Raw genomic sequence first — 13,744 nt, 5'->3', positions numbered from 1 at the left:
AGTTTTTATCATGAATGGGTGCTGGATTTTGTCAAATGCCTTTTCTGCATCTGTTGAGATGATCATGTGGTTATTGTCCTCGGCTCTGTTGATGTAGTGTATTACATTTATTGATTTATGGATGTTGAACCATCCTTGCATCCCTGAGATAAATCCGTCTTGGTCAGGGTGTATGATCCTCTTGAGGACCCTCAGTATTCTGTTTGCCAGTATCTTTTTGAGGATTTTTGCATCTATGTTCATTAAGGAGATTGGCCTGTAGTTCTCTTTTTGGGTTGGGTCTTTCCATGGTTTTGGAATCAAAGTAACACTTGCTTCCAGGAATGAATTTGGAAGCCTTGCTTCCCTTTCAATTTCCTTGATGGGTTTAAAGAGTAATGGTGATAGTTCTTCTTCTTTTTTTATTCTTTTATTGGTACATTTTAGGTATACAATACATTTACATTTCTCATTGGGAACTTGTACCTTTACATGATATATCTTGTTTCTTATTTTTCCCCATTCCCAGCCCTCCCTTCACCCCTTCCACCCTTCTATATTTACAAAGATTTTGTTTCCATTTTTTAAATATTAATTCCATTCCTGTCTTTCCTTTCCCCTACCCCTCCCACTTCCCCTTCCCCCTTTGCCCCTTTCCTTCCTATTTCACATTATATATCATACCTTTTAGTCCTTATTTACACTTTCAGTTTCTCATACTAGAGAAACTATTCAGTATTTATACATGTGTCTTATAGAATTCAGCAGTGAAGTCATCAGGACCTGGGCTTTTCTTTGTTAGTAAGTTTTTTATTACATTTTCAATTTCACTTATTGTAATTGGGGTGTTTAAAATTTCTGTTTCTTCTTCATTTAACTTTGGCAATTCATATGTATCTAGGAATCTGTCCATTTCTTCTGTGCTTTCCATTTTATTAGAGTACAGGTTCTCAAAGTAGGTATTGATGATCCTCTGGATTTCTGCTGGGTCTGTTGTGGCTTCACCTTTTTTGTTCTTAATTGCATGGATTTGCACCTTTTCTTTCCTTTTATTGATAAGGTTGGCTAAAGGTTTATCGATTTTATTTATTGTTTTGAAAAACGAACTCTTTGACTTATTAATTTTCTGTATCATTCTCTTAGTCTCCATTGCATTGATTTCTGCTCTGATCTTTATAATTTCCTCTCTTGAATGAGCTTTCAGTTTGTTGTGCTCTTCTTTTTCTAGGAGACTGAGGTTCTGCATTAGGTTATTTATCTGAGTTTTCTCTGTTTTCCTAATATGGGCATTCACTGCTATGAATTTCCTGGCTAGAACGGCTTTCATTGTGTCCCATAGATTCCTATATATTCTACTGGCATTATCATTTACTTGTAGAAACTGTCTAATTTCTTTCTTAATTTCCTCTGTCACCCATTGGTTGTTCAGGAGGGTGTTATTCAATTGCCAGGTGTTTGTGGGAGTTTTGTGGTTTCTTATGTTATTGATCTCCAATTTTATTGCACTATGGTCTGATAATATACATGGAGTAACTTCAATTCTTTTACATTTACTTAGACATGTCCTATGAGCTAGCACGTGGTGTATTTTGGAGAATGAACTGTGTGTAGCTGAAAAGAATGTGTATTCTGATTTTGTGGTGTGGAACACTTCTGTAAACATCTATTAAATCCATTTGCTCGATAGTTTGGTTCAGTTCTAGAATTTCATTGTTAGTTTTTTGTCTAGATGGTCTGTCTATTTGTGATAGTGGGGTATTGAGGTTCCCATTACAATTGTATTAGTGCTTATTTTGTTTCTCATGTGCATTAATATTTCTTTTGTATGGTTGAGGCATTCGTATTTGGTGTATATATATTTAGGATTGTCATTTCTTCCTCTTGTATTGTTCTCTTCACAAGGATGTAGTGACCATATTTGTCTCTGTTAATCAGTTTTGTTTTGAAATCTCCATTGTGTGCAAATAAGATTGCTACACCTGCTTTTTTCTGGGTTCCTGTTGTGTGGAGAACTGTTTTCCATCCTTTTACTTTCCGTCTATGAATTTCCTTTTGAATTAAGTGTGTTTTTTTGTATACAGCATATTGCTGGATTTTGCTTCTTAATCCATTCTGTCAGCCTATTTCTTTTGATTGGTGAATTGAGGCCATTAACATTCATAGTTATAATTGATAGATATTGACTCATCCTTGTCATGATGTTTTACTATTGTTGGCTCTTTTATTTCTTATTTTTCCCCCCTTTCCCTTTTGTATCTTACCTTGCCTGGTGGCTTCCCTCTGTTGGGCCCCATGGAGTTTTGACATTAATTGTCTTTTTCTAGGATATTGCTTAGAATTGTTTGGAGTGCTGGTTTGGTGTTCATGAAATTTCTCAGGTGTTCTTTGTCATGAAAGTATATAATTTCCCCCATCGATTTTGAAAGATAATTATGCAGGATACAACAGTCTACGTTGGAAGTTATTTTCTTTTAAGGCTTGAAATACTTGACTCCAGGCTTTCCTTGAGTTGAGGGTTTGTGTTAAGAAGTCTGCTGTGATTCTGATGGGCTTTCCTTTGTAGGTGATTTGTTTATTTTCTCTATCTGCCTGTAGGACTTTGTTCTTCTGTTGGGTTTCTGGGATCTTGACTATTATATATCTAGGTGTAGTTTTTTTTTTATCATGGCTAGATGAAGTTCTATATGCCTCTCTTATCTGTATTTCCAATTCTCCACCTCTGTCTGGGAAGTTTTCTACCATTACTTCTATGGACAGTTTTTTATGTTAATTGTACTTTCTCCTGCTTTTTCGTGGATTCCTATCAGTCTTATGTTATTCTTCTTTGCATCATCTAGCAGCTGCAGGATTGATTTATCATGGTCCCTTAGTATTTTTAAGAAATCTCTGTTTTCATAGTCCTTCACCACAACCCTGTCTTCTACATCTGATATTCTGTCTTCAGATTCCCTTAATCTGCTCTGCATGCTTTCAGTGGAGTTTTTAATCTCCTGAATATCTGTTTGAATCTTTTTCATGGTATCCATTTCTTTCTTATGCTGGGCATTCATGGTTTCCAGCATATTTCTGAGCTCATCTATTTTTTTTTATCTGTTTCTGTTCTAGAGCCTCTAATCATGTCTTTCACACTGTTCATCACCTCTGTAGTTATCTGGGAGATTATTTCTGTTTTGAATTTTTCTAGAGCCTAATTCATCTGTTTTGTTACTTCCTGTACTATCAGTTCAGGGTGTCCAGGTGGTTGATTATTGGACTTTTCCACCTCATTTAACACCAGAATTTGCCCTTTTGGGGGGGGGGGTCTGAGTTTGTGCCTTATTTAAATGTCTTCTCATTTTTGTTTTTGGTACTGTCCTTGGTTTAGTTCCTGGGTTTATACTTCGAAGTTGCTTATTGTAAGTATATTTTTTGATGTATTTAGAACCCTTATGGAATGATTGCTTCTAAGAGGTGTCTTCCAGATATAGCTGGTCTTTACGTTTTGAGCCTCTAATGGCTCTGAGGCTGTCTCATTTTCATTATACCAGGAAAGACAACTGATTAGATCAATCACAACACTTTAGCCCAAGTGATACAATTAGCAACACAATAGCATCAAGTACCTCTTAGAAAATGACAATTTGTGGTAGTTATTAATCTATCATCTTTAACTGTGTGAATTAAATCAAAATCAAGGACCAACCCAACATATGTTTATAGTGAATAAACTCTTCAATAAAGCAACTTTACCATTTGAAATGTTTAGTTAGAAGGAGTTTCAGAGGGAGGTATAGGTAAGTAGACGGATAGGGGAAGGTTAGCAGTGAGACCAGAGGACACAGGTGAGAGAAAGAAAGAGAAGAAATGAAAACTAAAGAAGAAATATGAACCAGGGCCAGAACAGGAACACAAAGGGAAATGAAGAACAATGTGGGACAGCAAGGGAGTGAGGGAGAGAGAGAGAGAAAGAAAACAGAAAAGAAAGAAAAAAGAGAAAAATAAAAAATTTGAGTAGAAAAAGAAGGAAAAATATTAAAAATAAGAGCAAAAAAATAGTGGTAATTTTGAAAATAACAAATACATGATAAAAATGAAGAGCCCTTTCACTGTATGTCTCTGCTGTCACAATAGACAACATGGGCAGCAGTGTGCAGTTATAAGTCAATGAGTCTCAGTTAGCCAGTCACAGACCCATGAGATTCAGGCAGATTTCTGGCTGCAAGTCCCAAGTTGAGCTCCTTGTCCTCCTGAAGACTTGAACTGTGCAAGTTTCTATTGCAAGTTCCAGCTGCCTTTCCCCTGAAGATAGTCCAGGTTCCGATGGGAGGTGATGATCCCTCCAACTCACCAAGTATGGTGGTCTGGTGTGCCTTTATTGCAGAGATTCTCTTCACTCTTCCACTGGGTTTCAGTTATCATCAGGGAGCCTGAGAGAGGTCCACTCTCTGTTGTTCACTTCTGAAGCTCAAGACAATGACCTTTGTGTCCCCCTGTGCCTCTGTAGTGTGGAACCAAGTAGCTGCACAGCAAAAAGGCCAGAGGTGGGGGGACAGGGGGCTCTGTTGTTGCAGGTGCCCGTGCTGCTCCATGGGTGGCTGTTCTCTCTGGGAGGCTGTCTCACATGAGGGGAAAGGTCACCCAGTATTTCTAAAACAGGACAGGTTAACACAGATGGGGTCTTTGCGATAGCCTACACAGAGCACAAGAACAACATATTTTACAGTTCGTGGACAGATGTGCTACAGTAATTATTCATTCCATGTTATGTTTGACAGCTCCTTCTACTTCATATATAATGACCAAGGGATAATATTCATAGTTTATAATTCTACATAAATAATTATAAATGACCAATATTTTAAGTTACTAGAAAACAAATTCATGAACATATTAAAGAGTGGCACAGATCATTGTTTATGAAAACATCCAAATTAAATACAGTGAAATATTGCATAAGGAGTAGTCATGTGGTCTGATAATACTTCGTGCTGTAGTGAAGGAAGTAGATCATAAGGTTAAAAGTTTCAAACTTTGTTATTAGACATGTAAATTAATGAAAGAATTCTGAGAAATTGAGAGCTAAATATATGCACAATACTCCTACATGTAAACCCCTTTGTAATGAGTAACTATGTGCTCTGCAACAATACTTACACTTACATGATGAAATATTAAAGAGGAACAACATTAAAGTCACTGAAATATATGCAGCAACTTCAATACCATGTAAAGACATTGGTAAGTTATGAAGTGTGATACATGAAATAAACACTACAAATATTAGTTTGCATTAGTTTGTCAATAAGAAATAACCGGTAGTTCATACTTTTTTCTTCTGTTACCTTTATCCAGTTTTAGGATTAGCACCATGTTGAGTTCCTAAAATGAGGGGAGAAGTGTTCCTTTTCCTGCTTTAATTGTTTGATATAATTTATCAGTTAAAATGTATATGAGCCTATCATTGTCATATAGGTAGGTTATCAAGCTAGGAATATACTTTCTTTAATAGGTGCTATTCAAATTTTATATTGCCTCCAGAGTTAGTTTCATTAATTTGTCTTCCAAGGTACTTCTTAGAAGTTATCAAATTTATTTCAAAAAAGAATTTTGTAATATGCTTTCTATATCCTTTTAATTTCTGTAAAATCTGTGGTAATGTCTCCTAGATATTGATATTGTAATTTTTAAAATGTATAATTGATATTGTTTAATAGGAAGAAAGGTCTAAAGGAGCAGGGGAAGTGGGAGAGGTAGGGGAAAGGAAAAAAGGGAAAAGAAAAAATATGAGAAAAGGAAAAAAATGGAAACAAAGTCTTTGCAAATAGGAAAGGGTGGAGGGGGTGAAGGGAGGGGAGGGGAAGGGGGAAAAAAATAAGAACCAAGATACTCATGTAATGGTACAAGATCCCAATGATGAATGTAACTGTTTTTTATACCTAAAATGTACCAATAAAGTTAGTGGAAAAAAAAAAGAAAAGAAATAACTGGTATCCAGTGACAGATATCTTAGGTAGCAAAATCTAGAGAAAAAAAGTGCCTTAATATGATAAAAGTCTTCTTTGGGTTATTGAGAGTGGGAGGAAAGTAGTATAGACTTTTCAGGGTGGTCATTTCCTATCGATGTATTTGAGACTTACATGTTCATTTAACAAGTATTTTAAAATATATTTGGAACTTTAACTGATATGTCAGAAATTCAGGCTACTCCACATTTTTCAAAGAGATTTATTTTAATACTTGGGGAGAGAAATAATCAGATAATACATTTCTAAAAAATGGATGATCTATGATAAATTACATATAGAAGTTTAGGGAAAATGGGAAAGTTGGTTTCTATTACCGACTAAAACCTACTTAATTATATGGCTCATCAATCAGGAATCAAAACACCAAGAGATAGCCGATTTTGGAGATGTAAACTAGGAGTTAATGATATGTCTGTTAGAAGCTAGTGATGATTCACGTTTCTTTTTTGTGAAAGCAACTAGAGAATGTCAGTTACTGATAAGGAGTCCAGAAGCTCACCGGGATACTGTGTAATAAAAAATGAAATTGACAACTATGGTCTTGTGTCAGTCAGTAATTAGCTTACGTACTAAGGCAAGTGAACAGAACTTTATCAACACCCATTATGGAAATATAAGAAAAATGAGCTAAGATAGTAGCTAATATTTTCAAATTTGGTTTGCTTAAATTCAGACCAAGTTTTCGTGATACAAACCCAAGGTCCTTGTTCTACTTGAAATTGAGTATTAAGGCAAAACAAAAGATGTGCTGAGCTATGGAGCCTCGAGTATGAATCCAGCAAAAGCAGCTGTCGTCTGTGTTTGCTGAACTTTCATTAAGCTCAACTTAAAGTAAAGCCATAACATAGGAAATGAGTTGCTGCATCCACATCTCTTCACTGTCGCTTCCACAGTGTCCAGTGAGGAAATGTTCAAATGTACAGCAACACCTTGGTTTGTGAGCATAGTTCATTCTGGGAACATGCTTGTAATCGAAAGGAAATCTAATATCAAAGCAAATTTCCCAGTAAGAAATAATGAAAACTTGGATGATTTGTTACACAATGCAAAAATATTCATATAAAGTGATTATGATATAGTAATACAATACAAAATGATACAGAAAATATAAAGAAAAATAAACAAATTAACCTGCATTTACCTTTGAAACCCTTCGTGGCTGGTATGAGGAAGACAGGAAGAGGAATGTGATTGTGTAGGATGACTTCCACTATCACTAAGGGAATCACTGCATTCCATTGGCTCAGTGGAATCTGTTTCTTTTTGTGTAACTTTAACAAGGACTCTATTCAATGATACTTGCTTTTGCCTCCTTTTGAGGATTTCACAGAAATGTGGCATTGCGTTGTCATTAAATTCATCACTCACATTCCTACCGCCTTATTCAGGTGGTGCATTTCTGCAAAATTTTGCACTCTTTCCCACATTGTACACATCTCCCTAGTCTCATTTGAAGTGAAGGATCCCTCCACCTTTTTCTCCTCCTCTTCTGCAGATGAGACCCTCCATAACCTCTTGCCTTTGGGAGAGGATTACCCACAATTCCTAGGACAGATTGGCTCAGTTGTGATCATGCAATGTTCGGCATCAGGTACTGTTCATAGTACAAGACATCATTTGTTTATCAAGTTAAATTTATTGGAAATGTTTGCTCATCTTGTGGAACATTTGCTGCACAAGTTATTCACAATGCAAGGTTTTACTGTAATTCATTCTAAAATTCAGATAAAATGGATGAGTGCAATATATTTGTATCAAATCATAGGAAATGATAAACACCATTCTAAACATAGCATTTTCAATAGCTTAATTGATTACAGTACAACAATAAATTCATTTAAAGCTAAAGTATCAACAGTAATGTACATGAAAATATGAGATGTAATTAAGACATAAATAAACAATTATTTGTTTGCATTATGTGGATTGACAATGCAGTTTGGGATTTATTAGCCTCCTGATCGTGTCTTTAACATCCTTGTTCCTGAGGCTGTAGATGAGGGGATTCAGCATGGGAACCACTACTGTATAAAGCACAGTGGCCACTTTGACCAGCAGCCAGGAGCCCTTGGAGCTGGGCACACAGTAGAGGAGAAGGAGGATGCCATGGAAGATGCTGATGGCCATTAGGTGGGAGGTGCAGGTGGAGAAGGCTTTTTGGAGTCCACCCTTGAAGGGCATCCTGATGATAGTCACCACGATGACCACATAGGAGGCAAGGGTGATCAGGAGGCTGCAGGCCTCACTCAGTATAGAAATTATTAAACATATCATCTGGCTGAAGGAGGGGTCGGAGCAGGACACATCCAGGACAGCAGAGTACTCACAGCCAAAGTGGTTGATGATGCTGGACTCGCAGTAGGACAACTGCACAAGAGAATACGTGATTGTCAAGGAACAGAGTACACCCCACATGTAAGTTCCTGCCACCAGGACAGCACAGAGCTTAGGAGGCATGGCCACTGTGTAGAGCAGGGGGTTACAGACAGCCATGAACCGGTCATAGGCCATCACTGCCAACATGAACATCTCCGTGAACACACAGGCACAGCCAAAGAAAAACTGTGCCATGCACCCTCTGAAAGAGATTGTTCTTTCCTCCACGACCAGGATCTCTAAGAGTTTGGGGGTAAACACACTCGAATAACAAATATCCAAAAAGGAAAGATGGCTGAGGAAAAAGTACATGGGCGTGTGAAGTTTGGGATTGAGTTTCCGGACCACAATTATGCCCAAGTTCCCCAGCAGAGTGACTGTGTAGATGGCCAGGAACACCAGGAAGAGGGCCACCTGGAGCTGGGGGTAATCTGAGAACCCCACCAGGACGAACGAGGTCACATAGCTCCGATTTCCCAAGTGAAGCAGCATGATGCTTAATTAGGAAATGCAGATAAAAGTAGAAGGAAACTTGGGCAGCAGAACTTGAGCAAATGAGTTGGCTGAAGCTGGGCAGAGGCTCAGTGTAAACCAGTGAAGACAAGTGTGGTCAGCTGGCATCCACGGAGGCTCTGGATCACTTTGGGGTATTATTTGGCCACTTTTCGACTTGTCGCTCTGGGCAATTAGCTTTGTCCTTCAACAATTTATTGATCTTATCTATCCATAAAAAGAATATTATACACATTATTATTTTATATAAATCAATAATAAATGTTACCACTATTGAGAATAACCAGAGTAAATCATGTTTTGAAGAAATCAAAGGCGGCAGAGCAAACTCAAACATATATTAAGCATGGTGGCCATGTGATTATGGATGTGGAGTCTTTGAAAAGATCAAATATTTTAGCGCATAAATAAAAATGTGGTACAAAATTGTGAGGGAGAAGCAAAATATCTTGTCAGATATTCCCAGGTCTGTAGTGATATACTGAATTTTCACCCTTTCTAGGCATATCCTATTACAAGGAACTCAAAAAACATCTACTTCAGAGGAACTTTAGGTGATTTGATCAATAGTTCTATTAATATTGATATTACTTCAATTTTATATCTACTGCATGGTTACTGGTAGGCCTTAAACAATAAAATCTAATGATCTCCTGATAAACTAGTCCAGAGATATCCTTAGAAGTCTAATATTGATTACTGTTGGTTATGAAGTTGGTTTGCAGTACATATCATATTGAAAAGAAACAACAACTTACAAACTCTATAAACAGAGTAGTATAAGTAATATCTCTTATAAGAGAACCAAAATCCTTTCATGTTACAAGCCTAAGTGCGGACATCAAGGAAGTACGACAGAACATGTAAGACTGAACTACATGAAGTGCTTGTTTTTGCATGCCACCAGGAGTCTGATTATTAGATATTGCATATGGTGAATTCTGAATGAAAAACTGATTTTGCAAGCGGTTGTGAAGACCCAATAAACATCTTGAGCACATCTGAGAACTGACACCCTCATGGCCTTGTCTGTAGCCATTGAGTCTGCTATGAATGAAATCTGCCACTACCATTCCTAGGTAAAGAGCACCAGCTACTCCACCACACGGTCCAGTGCATAGACGAGTCGGTGGACCTCTGTGAATGTTATCTCTTAATCAATGTGTCCCTAAAGAAGTCTTCCTTTTATATTCAGGAACTTAGATTGTTTTCATTGGGTTGAGAATTTTGACAAAAACCTGGGTCTATCTACTGTAAGAGAGTCTGATGAGACCAAGGTATCAGTAAGGCTCTGCTAGTTGACATAGAGACAGAATTCCTGAATGGTTAGATTATACACTGTCTAATGGTAACAAAGTAACCATTCTAAGAGTCTCTAATCCAATCACCAAAGAATAATCGACACAGTTTGAAAGCAACAAATTTTTGAATAGTTTTACAGGCTTGATGTTCAGTCTTGATTGCCAAAATGTATACTGTCCATTCCAGACATTAAAGTTCCTGTCCTCACACCAGGAAGTTCTCCTTCAAATGTGGTTTTTGAAAGAAACCACAGGACTAATCACAGTCAATTCTGTATTTTAATATTTATCTTTGTTGTTCTACAAATAATGAATTTCCTTGTAAGTTTAGGTTCCAGTAGGCATATTTCAATTTTGGAAGTTGTTGTTTTTTAAGCATTCTTTACTTTCACAGTACAGAAAATCAAATATTTCAGATACTTGGCTTGGCCTTGTGCTTTTTCTTAGGTAAAATCATGACTATATTTGCTTGTTTGTTCTGTCATTTGCCTCTTTCAATGGTTAGAAATTGTCCTGGAGAGCTACTTCTTAGGACAACATTCTTGACACAGTATTAATCTTTCTGAGCTGATAAAGTACCAAGAACCAGGCTCAGTATCCCAAGAAAATCTTCCGGCTCAGAAAGAATGAACTCAGTTCACTACTATTACTCATTTCTGGCTTCGAGCCTGGACTTAGCTTATGAATTTAACTCAATTCACTACCATGCCAAAATTTGTTCCTTGATTGCTACTAAGCCATGCCCTTTATGCTTATATGCTTACAATTTTTGGACCAAGTTATAGATTGCGCATTTATTATTACATGTTTTACCCTGCCTGATTCTCTCATTCCCATTGCTGATTGAGTGCCCTTTCATCCTAATAGCATAGAATGGACCAACTACATTTCTTGACTTCTACAGGCTCTCTGCCTAGAATCCTTTGCTATAATTTCATTTGCCTTTAAAATCACTGATAGTTATGGTGATTCTAGTTTTATGTGCTATTATGATTTGGGGATTTTGCTGATCCTTTATTAAATTTTCTTTCACCTGGCCTTTGGAAGGCTACTCACAATGTGGTTAGAGCGTGATTTTAATTTAATGTACAAAGAGCCATCAAAACATGAAAGAGTTCAAATAATTTTTAAATGACCCCCTTGATTCATTTCTCAATTTGGAAAGTGAGGTCCCCACTGCATATTTAATACTTTACAAATAGAATAGCTACTCAAGAGTGAAAAGAGTACAATAATTGCTAAACTGATGTCACGGTGATAATTTTATACAAACAGTCATGGTGTAATTTGGAGCTATTTAAGCAGTATGCCGTGGGGGATTCTGAATCACTGTGCTTATGTTTACAGCATTAGACAAAAAGCGGTCCTATGGTTTTCATTCTGCAGTGCTTTTAGTCTTACCTGAATTAATTTTCATTTTTGGTTTCTAAATTGCCTTGACTTCACTATGCAGTGATATATTTTCTTAATTTTCCCAATGATATAACATTACAATCTTATTCCTTGTGATTTTTATTTTATAATCTCAAATTGTGACTATCGTAAAGTCAGAAAAAATGAAAAACAAAAAAAATTCCAAATATCCCTTCTCCTTGCTTCCCTGTGTCCCCAGTCAGCAGTTAGACACAGCTGTCCTTGGTAGCCACCCCAGGACACTCTGGCCTAACACAAAAACGCACGTGCTGGGGCAGCACTCTGGTATAAACGCTTGAAATTGCAAAGTACTCTATGTAGGTTTCTCTAGTGTCACTCAGGAAGTGTATAAAATATTTTGTCACCAATATAATGTCCAATTAATATCATTGTTCAAAAATTTTGTTCTACAAAACATTATTTTTTCTAATCTACTAGGATAATGCCATTTCTCCTTTAGTGTTTTCTATTATACCCTTTTGAAATGGTAAGTCTCTTATGTAGCTCTTTCAAAAACAAGTTGCCAGACATTCCAAATACCACTATTTTTAGCTAGGCTGTTTTTCTTGCACTTACATTATTGCCATCTTTACAAAGGCTTGCATATTTTTTATTTTACTTCTTTTTCATATCTGTGTTTTTACCCTATTTATCACAAATTGATTAAATATAAGAGGTCAAAACTTCACATTGAATATTTCTTTGAAAATCCCTACATACGTAAGTATATTTAACATGGCAATTAAATGTATACCTTTAAATTCAGTAAAATGACCTTAAAATCAGAACTTGTCACATTTAAAAATTACTGTTAGCCAAATTAAGTTGTTATCAGTATTACTCTCCTCCAGCTCACCTACATTTATTCCTCTCAATATGTTTTCCAGATTTCAGTATACATCATATGAGAATAAAATATGCTAAACATTGCAGGTACTCACCAAAAGCCAGATTTACCTGTTACACATTTTAAATTCATTACTTCCTTGCAATGATTAATCAACCACATGTACATTTTCCCTCAAACTTAAAGTTTTCTTACAAATTTTACCATTCCTTTAAAGACAGTGGGGGACTCTCATGAAGTAGAACGGAAAGAAGAAGGCAACTAAAATGTTTCATATCATCAAAATTTTGGAAGGAAGTTTGAGATGCCTTTGTGGAAGATTCAGACATTGACACTGTATTTATGACCATGTTGTTTGTTTCACATCTAAGTGCTTGACTTTGGGGAACTAGACTCTGGAGAATTGACATTTGTTGTCATAAGCTATGAAACAAAACATCAGAGGAAATGTTTTCCTGTTACTTGAAATGGAATTTCTTCTAAACCAATAGTGTACGGATAGTCAGGTCTTAAGGAAACACCAAAAAGCCAACCTGCCTCTGTGCAGAGATTGTACTTCTGGAAGTCGTGGAGCCAAAATACAGCAACGAAGACACGGCCCTGTCCATTCCTGTAACCTGCACATAACAGAATCGGGGCTGACAAACACCAGCTAACACTCTCCTTCTTTTAGAGATTGTTTAGTAGGGTATCTAGGCAAAAACTAAAGGGACAAAGACAGCTGAGACCCACATGGGTACAGTGTCCCTGTGCATAGACCAGGGCATCTGCCACTCACCAGGTGGCCCTGACCCCAGGACCTCACGAGACCTCCCCAAGAAACGACCCAGACAGAGTGAGCAGGTTCTCTCACACTCAGGGAGAAACGTGAACCACAGCCTGTGGGCTCGCCCAGTGGGTCCGACACGGCTGAGAGGACGGGAACCAATCCCGACAGCTTCCCGTTGTCCACCATCCCGGTGGCTCTGCCACTAAACAGAAGGTCTTAGCTGGGGGAGATTTCTGACTCTACCTATGTTGTAGTGTCTGTCTGAGTTCCAGTTTCTCTCTTTCCAGTTTCCCTCCATCCAGACTATTTTCTAGCACCTGTGTTTTATTTACTTTCCTTTTTAAATTCTTCACTGTTTTTCATACTCAGGTCCTGCTATCTAGCATGCTGGCCTTGAACCCACTGCATAACCCAGGCTGGCCTCAGACTTCTGATCTTCCGGCCTCAGCCTACTGAGTGTTGAGATTACAAGCATGAACCACCACCCTGGCACTATTTTCCATACTTTTAATCAACTTTGTGCTGCCATTCTTTGCCTATT

General features: G+C 37.3%; 1 protein-coding gene across 1 annotated transcript; it reads right to left on the bottom strand.

The window, feature by feature from the left end:
* Positions 1 to 7,901: 7,901 nt before the first annotated feature.
* LOC101714507 (olfactory receptor 1165) lies at positions 7,902 to 8,852 on the bottom strand. The gene has a single exon (XM_004869818.2). The coding sequence runs from the start codon at positions 8,850 to 8,852 to the stop codon at positions 7,902 to 7,904; it is 951 nt and encodes a 316-aa protein (XP_004869875.2).
* Between the last annotated feature and the right edge of the window lie 4,892 nt (positions 8,853 to 13,744).

This window comes from Heterocephalus glaber, unplaced genomic scaffold (genome assembly GCF_053883595.1).
Source record: "Heterocephalus glaber isolate CG9 unplaced genomic scaffold, H.glaber_assembly_v1.0 deba00001805, whole genome shotgun sequence".
Classification (NCBI taxonomy): domain Eukaryota; kingdom Metazoa; phylum Chordata; class Mammalia; order Rodentia; family Bathyergidae; genus Heterocephalus; species Heterocephalus glaber.
This window is presented reverse-complemented; position numbering and strand designations above follow the sequence as displayed.